Source organism: Acanthisitta chloris, unplaced genomic scaffold, assembly GCF_000695815.1.
Source record: "Acanthisitta chloris isolate BGI_N310 unplaced genomic scaffold, ASM69581v1 scaffold34048, whole genome shotgun sequence".
Taxonomy (NCBI): Eukaryota; Metazoa; Chordata; class Aves; order Passeriformes; family Acanthisittidae; genus Acanthisitta; species Acanthisitta chloris.
Window position 1 is genome coordinate 1 of NW_008689227.1, and position 8,977 is coordinate 8,977.

The 8,977-nt window shown below is 40.1% G+C and overlaps 1 protein-coding gene across 1 annotated transcript; it reads right to left on the minus strand.

Moving 5' to 3' along the window:
- Window positions 1-3,627: 3,627 nt before the first annotated feature.
- LOC103808550 (thioredoxin reductase 2, mitochondrial-like) lies at window positions 3,628-8,534 on the minus strand (the record flags this gene model as incomplete). Its single annotated transcript, XM_009081340.1, has 7 exons — window positions 3,628-3,702; window positions 4,414-4,476; window positions 5,464-5,542; window positions 6,428-6,502; window positions 6,806-6,950; window positions 7,547-7,603; window positions 8,469-8,534. Coding segments are annotated over 7 exons (560 nt in total), but the record flags the coding sequence as incomplete, so codon positions are not given.
- Window positions 8,535-8,977: the final 443 nt, after the last annotated feature.

The window sequence follows — 8,977 nt, forward strand, 5'->3', positions numbered from 1 at the left end:
CCGGCCATGAACTCGATGGGGCACCATTCACCACCACTACATGCTACTGCATAGAAAACTATTCCTATTGTCTTACCAACTCAACTGTATGGCATGAGCAAAGGAATTCTGAACACTGAGCTTTCAGAGGAGAGACACCTATGCTGCTTATAATCATCAATCATCCCAAGTTTTCCAAAGGATACAGCTGGCTCCAACAATCAACCTGTTTGTTATACAGAAAGAAAAAAGCATAAAGCAGTGGAATGAACATGTGCATATTTATGTACAACCAAAAAATTATTTTCTAGAGCAGGAATAGTTACAAATTACTGATGGGCCCCACATTTGCCAACTGCCAGCCAGCTGGGACCTCCCTGGTTAGCCAGGGCTGCTGGTAAACGATGGTGAGTGGCTCAGTGAGCTCCTCCAACAGCTCCCTCAGTACCCTCGGGTGGATCCCATCCAGCCCCATGGACCTGTGCATGTCCAAGTGGTGTAGCAGCTTCCTAACCATTTCCTCATGAATTTTGGGGGCATCATTCCACTCCTTGCCCTGTCTCCACCTCAGGGTTTGTGTGTCCAGAGAACAACTTGTCTGTTAAGGACTGAGGCAAAGAAGGCATTAAGTACCTCATCTCAGCCTTTTTCTCATCCTTTGTCACTGTCTTCCCCCCACATCCAATAAAGGATGGAGATTCTCCTTAGCCCTCCTTTTGTTGCTCGTGTATTTATAGAAACATTTTTATTGCCTTTTACAGAAGTAGCCAGATTAAGTTCTAATTGGGCCTTGGCCCCTCTAATTTTCTCCCTGTATAACCTGATAACATCCTTGTAGTCCTCTGGAGTTCTCTGCCCCTTTTCCCAAGGGCATAAACTCTTTTTTTTTCCTGAGTTCCAGCCAAAGCTCTCTATTTGGTCAGGCTGATATTCTTCCCCGATGGCTCATCTTTCAGCACATGGGGGCAGTCTATCAAGTAGATTATGTCTTCCTATAAAGTAGATTACAGTTTCCAATATAAGATTTTATTAATTGCTAAATTTCATTTTGATTTATAATAATTTGCTTTTTAATCATCTTATTTTTTTAAATGCCAAATATTTGCCCTTCCTGTCTTCAAATGTTTGTGTACACAATGACAGAAAATGGGTTTAATGGATGGATCTAGACTGGTATTTACCAAATACATCCATTCTAGTTCTTAAATAAAAATCCACCTCCCATCTCTCCCCATATTTCACACCCTTTCAACCAAGCGTATCACTAAAATTGTCCATCAGCACTTTCAGTTTATGAGCTGTATCAGCTCTCCAGCACAGTTGCCATGCTTGTCCCCAGATACCCTCTGCACTGAGCAGTCCTCTCCCTCCTGACCATATCCTCAGTTCCTTACATCTGTTGGGTACAAAAGGCAGAACACTCAGTCCCTGTTCTGGAAGTACAAGTGGGTCCAACCAGCCCTTAACACTCAGCTGCTGGTCAGGCTGCACTTGCACTCCTTGGCTGGTTGTGGTACACAGACTTGTTAAAGTCTCGTGGTTTGATGCTGCATCCCATGTAGTATTTCCATTGACAAGGTATTTTGTTAAGTTTTTAAACAGGCTTGTGGCCTATGCCTTACCCTAAACCAATCTGCACCATCTCCTAGTTCTAACAGCAATGCTTTTAAGCTTCTGAGGAGTGCAGACATGGAGGCTGCTGCTCCGTAAGCCCCAGGGACTGCACAGCCAGTACAACACATGTTTTCTCACAAAAGACCCTAGATAACATCTCTCTATCCTACAATAAAAACATACAACTTCTGAAGGTGTACAGAGAAGAGGTTGAGCTAAGGAGATTAAAATCTGCTAGTCTGGGTTTTAATGTTTGGCAAACAATTTAACATGGTGGGAAATAATTTTTCCAGCATTAGGGCATCTGATTCATCTGTGAATGGATGATCACCTCCTCTTTTAGCATGTAGCTCCTGGGAAGTGCTGCAAAAAGTCACGTGCTGCCCAGAAAGAAATATCTAGTGGAGATACCAGCACCACATTATTCACAATTTCTTGTACAAAGCAGAGGGGTCCTGGGCATTGTCAGTGTCTAATACAAAAGTCAGGAAAGCAGAACCTAACCTTGTTCACACCTGCTCAATCTCTCAATCATTCTCAACACATTTCAAGGCATCTTTTCTAATTCACTCTGCCAAAACCCTTCACCTCAGTAGCGAGAATTTCTTCCCTATGTTTGTATATCTAAGGCACTTTTAAGTCAGTTAACGGTTTGCATTTAAAAAAGAAAGAATAACTGCAGGACTGACAGTTCTATAACCTCCAGGCATGTAAGCTGTAGCTGAGATAATGTACATTTGGAAAGGGAGAAAAGAAAGAATAAGTACAACACAGCTCAGGCTAAAAACAAAAGGTGTTAAACTGAACCTTGGGAATATTTAGAATAGAAACAAATCTGACAGAAACAAACCTTTAACAACTCCCTCCTCCATCTGCTAGGACACAGCCTGATAAAGCACAGAAATGCTACTGTAGCCCCTGCAGGCTTATTTTGACTAAATCTCAGGAATGCAATATATAAACACCAGACTCCCACATTACACTGTTACAACTTGCATTAGCAGCAACTGGACAAAAGCCACATTTTCACAGAAACATCTTAGAGGGATAAATCTAATGTGTTGGTTTGGGGTTTTTGGGAGGTGTTGGTGTTGGGTTTTTTATAAGAACCATTTCCTCACATAAATCATGCTCTCAGAATTCAAGAGGTGACTGATACACTACAAACAGCAAGTTTACTTTCTTTTAAAAACTGTACCAAGGAGCCTTATTTATCTATTTGATGTTTAGCTTAACACAGTGCATTTTTTTTGCTAGAAAGTCACTGCCATGAATGGCAACTCTGTTCTTTCAGAACACCACTGTTAGAGTCTGAAGTCTCTTTCTTATATATATACTTTGCATTTTCTAGAATTGCTCCATAGAGACAATAAAAAATAGTATTATCTGACTTTCATGCCAGCAAAAGTGCACTTCTATCACAATTATTTGCCTCAGGAAACTGCTCTGTAGTGCAGTGTTGACTTGAAATCTTACTGTGCTGTGAACTGCAAAAACCAGAGAATTTGGCATTTTAGTGTTTCTAGTAAAACCAATGTTTTAATATTTCAGCTAAACAAAAGCATCCAAAACAGAAGTAACCCAAATGCCTCATCATTTTTGCTTGTGTTATCAGAACTGCCACCACTTAAGAAAACATAAAATTATGTTGGAGTTTCTTCCCGAACTGAAGAGCACTTCCACACCTCCCGGAGCGAGGAACAGGGCAGAGCAGCGCTCGGTTGAGGTCCTGCTGCCCTCTTGTGACTTCTTGTGCAATCACTGCAGCAAACAAGTCACCTCAACCAAACATGGTGAAAATTCGTATTTAGTTTGATTTTAGAAGGGAATTTCCTAAGAGGAGGAGGTGGAAAATCCATCAGTTACTAATGAAGGTTGGTTGTGTGATGTTGATGCATAGCAAAACATATTTTCAGAAGGAAAACAGAAGAAAAACTGGTGCATAGAAGGCAATTTTGAACATTTTTTCTTTTTCACCTTGCCATAAAGAAAAACTACTAATGTCAGCATCTATTAAAGCCATGGTAAGGTAACTTACGTTTTTCCAGGAGATTCTTTTAACCAGAATAGATCATCACTTGTGATTCCATACTCCAGTGCACCTGCAATCTATGATCACACAGGTAAGATCCTGAATCTGCAACACAAATCCTGGCAGCATAACAAAAGCTAACAGCAAATTGGGCTGTACTGGCTGAAGTATATGGTGCCAGAAGAGCAAGGAAAATATATCTGGGGTTGCTCAGATACCTTATCCATCTTTCTTACTTTGGAGATCTTCAAAACCTGATTGCAAAAATCTCTGAACAACATGATCTGATTCAACAGCTGACCCCAGCCTCCTTCAGCAGGAAGCTGAGTGACCTCCAGAGATCAATTCCAATCTGAATTATCCTACAGCTCTAAGCAACATCAACATACTAAATTGCTGCAAATTATCTCTATGGAAATGTTTTTCTGAAAAGCTCTGCTTTATATCAGACAATTTTTCACATGACACAAGTACAAAAATGTCTCAAGTGTTACTTTATATTTACATACTTTACCCTCCAAACAGACATTATTATCTGAGATCAATTCCAATCTGAATTATCCTACAGCTCTAAGCAACATCAACATACTAAATTGCTGCAAATTATCTCTATGGAAATGTTTTTCTGAAAAGCTCTGCTTTATATCAGACAATTTTTCACATGACACAAGTACAAAAATGTCTCAAGTGTTACTTTATATTTACATACTTTACCCTCCAAACAGACATTATTATCTGCAACAAAACCAGTAAAGCCATTGGAGTTATAAGATGGAAAGGTAACTTACTTGTGTAGGATATTTTGGTCTTCCTCCAGTAGCAATAACAATATTTTCTGCAGTAACAATAGTCTACAAACAAAAATTAGAAATCAAAATGAAGCATCTGAAATCTTTATTTGTCTTTACATTTCATCTAGGACTGAGACATGACAAAGCTGGCACTACTGGCTGCTATTTATATGACATAATAATGAGCACTGCATTAAAAAAGGATAGAGATAAACTAATCCATGCAGGAGTTTCTCCTACCCATTCTCAATCAGGTTTTGGTCTAATTACAATTGGTTTAGCTTACGAGTGTTCTTATCCTGAGCAAGATGATGAGGACTACTTAGAAGCAAGAGTTGTGCACAAATGACAACTTTTTAAAATCACTTTCTGCTTAGGACAAAGCACACAGAAATCACAGCAAGCGAATTGTATCTCCTAGGTCTGGAGTTAAACTACTTCAAAAGCAGCATGTTTTTAGAAATTGCTAGGCATCTGCCCCCAAAAACTTCTGCTCTCTCAAGCTGATATTAACCAGTAACATTAAATAATTACCCTCAAAAAGGTGTTAAAACTGCATGTTCAGTCTTGTTAAATACGCAGCAATGGCCACCACTCCATCACCTGTCCCAGCTGTTTGAGCTGTGCACTCACTGTACTTGCCTCCCACACACCATTTGGTATCAGAAAGCTAATCACCCTTACAAATCATCTGACAGAGGAAAACATCTCAGACTGACCTAATGCTCAAAGCAATAAGGAGATGTTGGTCCTCTTTACATATCTGTAATAATTTCTTAAAGCAGTATGACTGCCCAAATCAAATAGAATCTTTTGCCTCAGCATTTCTATCTGCAGAGAAAAGCAATGGCCCCTGACAGGTCAGGCCAGGGGCTCAGTAGGCAACAGTCAAGTTCATAAACAACTTCTCTCAAGGTAAAAATGCACATTTCCCTCATCAAAACAACATTGGATACCTCAAGCAATTTGCAAAAGGACAATCTAGCCCCCAATTGACCTGAAATGTTTGAAGTGAATGATACTGTAGACACCAGCAGAGCAGCTCACCTCTTTACCTGCTTTTGTTAAACCACGGACTGTATGTGGGTCAGAAAAACTCCCTTTCATGTTGAAATATTTCACCTTCCTGTTTACAAGAAAACAGCATCAGCAATACACACAATCAAGAACAGGTATGAAGTACAATCAGCTACTTTTTCCACACCTGAAGTGCTGAAAAGGATAGCAAACAGGCACAGAACAGTGAAAGGAAGAGAGCATGTCATCTCATAGGACTGTCTGCAGCTCTGTCACGAAATATGTCACTGAATGCTTGTGTCACAGTTAGCTCCTCTATACAGCACAGTAACTAATCTTGTAACACACTTTGGGATCAGGTTATTGACCTCTTCAAATGACATTTTCCACTAGCCACAGCATTATTATTACTATTTATAGCATTACTAATACAATGCTTATCTGAGAGCACACAAAAGAGACTCCACAGGATTCACGAGACTAGAACCTGTTAAATTATCTATTAATATAATTTCTATATAAAAAGGAAGTGTATGCTGAAAAACTTGGAACCATTTCTGCACTGAAGGCAAAAAAACCCTGCTGCTCTAGCATAGTGTTACCTGTGGGCTTCTATGGCATAGAAATTTTGGGGGACAACATCAAAAGTATGTTAAGAAACCCTGACTCCTTCATGTTAATGCAAAACCTCTCCCAATTAAAGACAGCGTCCCCTGGTCTCTACACTGCTGGAAAGCTTTCATATATGGCCACTGTCAACCACTATGCTCCAGAAAAGCAAAGGAAGGTGGGAGGGAAGTTCTAGAAAAGCAAAGGAAGGTGGGAGGGAAGAGACCATCCACACTGACAAGGGCACTTACAGCCCTGAACAGAAAGGACTTACAAACCCAAAATACTAGTTCTAGTGAGAAACTTCAAGGGAAATTCTGAAATTCTACAAGAAGAGCAGCTCCTTGATTACAGCAAGAAACATGAACTTCAAATTCTCATTTACTTGTCTTGCAGTTGCACTCTGTGTCCCCAGTTCAAGGACTTCACATAATTCTGAACAGCTTGTGCCATCACAGACCTATCACAAAACAAGAAACCGAACATGAAGTCATCACACTACAAATTCAGATTGTGCAACTCTAAGAATCAAAATTAGGAATGTTCTACAGTACTTTTAGTTATAAAAGTAAATGATGAAGTCCAAACTAACAAACATCTGCCCTGAGAAACCAGTAAACACAGTTTAGTGTTTTAAACAAGGACCAGGCTAAAATTTCACATGCAAAATTCACTTCCCTAAGTGTCCCTAAATAAACACCAGCTGGGAAAAGTTGTTACGCGTTTGCAGCACATAAGAGTGGAGATGGGCAATAATCCTTACCAGGTATGATGAACAGGTTGGGCTATATTCCAGCCATAGTGTTGGGCATCTTTAAGGGCACTCCCCAAAAGGGCTGCTTGGTGCATAAGCTTTTTAGGAATGCAGCCAACGTTCACACAAGTTCCACCAAGTCCCCATGTGGTTCCTTGGGAGGAAAAATAAAAAGGAAAGAAAAACGTGCAAATGCATCAGATTAGTGTAACTTAATGCAACTGGGTTCATGGCAGTTAAAAAGTTCTGAAACAATACATCTCCTACAGATCAGTTTCAAATTCTGTTTATGTTCATTTGCTTTGATAAAAACCATCTCTGTATCTTTTTCTTCTAAAATTCAAACCATCTCAAGATGTTTCACTGAGCTTAGAAGTTCCAGTTACAGCATATACACATTTGCAGATCTAATTTTATACATCATACATGAAGAGCCTCAACATGACATAATTAATAATTCTTACAAACAGCAAATAACATTTTGAGAGACCACTGTCATCTATTTAAGTCCAAAGCCTACTACAAAGGGTAGCACCAAACACTGCTAACAACCTTAATGTGCAGGAGAAGCAGGAACAGTTAGGACATCCTGGAGGGAATGAGTCACACCACAAGCTGGGCCTAAGGACTTTTATTACAAGCAAAGCAGGCAGTGTGCTTTGGCCACTTTGCTGTCTGGATCAGTCTGCTCACCTACACAACCACTTTATACACACTGCCAATTATTACCCCACTATTTATCTTCCATACCTTGTGGGGAAGGTTCCACATAATCCAAAACAGCCACTTTTCTTCCAAACTGAGCAGCTTTAAACCAAAAAGATAAGGTATTCAGAGGAGGCAGAAACATATAAACCTGAATGTATTTAGCAGCACAGATAGAGAAAAAGAGTAAAGAGATAAAGACTTTTACTGTCTCACTCAAGATACCAGACCAGGGACCCAACCTGCCTAAGTAGCAGGTTCCACATAATCCAAAACAGCCACTTTTCTTCCAAACTGAGCAGCTTTAAACCAAAAAGATAAGGTATTCAGAGGAGGCAGAAACATATAAACCTGAATGTATTTAGCAGCACAGATAGAGAAAAAGAGTAAAGAGATAAAGACTTTTACTGTCTCACTCAAGATACCAGACCAGGGACCCAACCTGCCTAAGTAGCAGATTCTCCAAGTCTCACTCAAGATACCAGGGACCCAACCTGCCTAAGTAGCAGATTCTCCAGAAGACACTCAATAACCCAGACTAAAGCTTTCACCTTTCACTGACCCTAAAGTTGCAACTTGACCACAAATGAGATGTTCGAGAACACTGTCGGTTGTTTAACACATTACACCAAGATACAAAGGGCCAAGGTTCTCTACAGCAGTTAAACAGTTCTTGGAAACAGTCTGAAGGGATTTTTGTTGTTTTAACACATAAACGAGAAACTATAACTTGAAAAAAATACAGTATCTGTGGAGGTACTCTGAGTATTATACAACAGTGAAATTAGATTTTCTCATGACTAAAGAAAAATACTTTTGGAAAGGTCAACAGGAAAGCCAAACATGATCACTCCACTGAGGGTGTGAATTAATTTGCAGATTAAGTGTATGGAGCTAAGTTAATGATTAATTGAAGTATACCACCACTTAAGCTAAAGCAAAACTTGTGTTATTTATGCATACAAACCTTCTTTTGCACAAGCAAGGCCTCCAGAGCCTCCACCAATGACCAGAAGGTCATACTCATTCTTTCCTGTGAAGAGGACATGAAAAAATAAGGCAAAGAAACAGACAAAGAAGATGGGAGAGGTATGTGAGAAGGACAATACTAAAAAGTACACTGTTTTTTTACAACTGATTATTGCCAATTTGGGTTTTCTTTACCATAGCACTGTGGTTTTTTTCATTAAACTCTCTGGTCTGGTTTTGTGAATGAAATGCAGGAGAAGTAATTCAAACGAAGTGAGAAATTAATTTTTACACACTGTCCCAAGAAGCTCTTTCTGCATAATTAGAGTTGCATCTGGGACCCAATACGGGTCTCTGTCACTGCATGACAGCAGCAAGTTCAGCTTTCCCGCAGGGTAACCTTATCGAACTCGCACAGCTCCGTGTGCCATGTGTGCCCTGCGGGTGCGGAGGGGCGGTCGGCGGGAGCGGGTCCCTGTCGCCACCTCAGCCTGCACACGCGGCCCT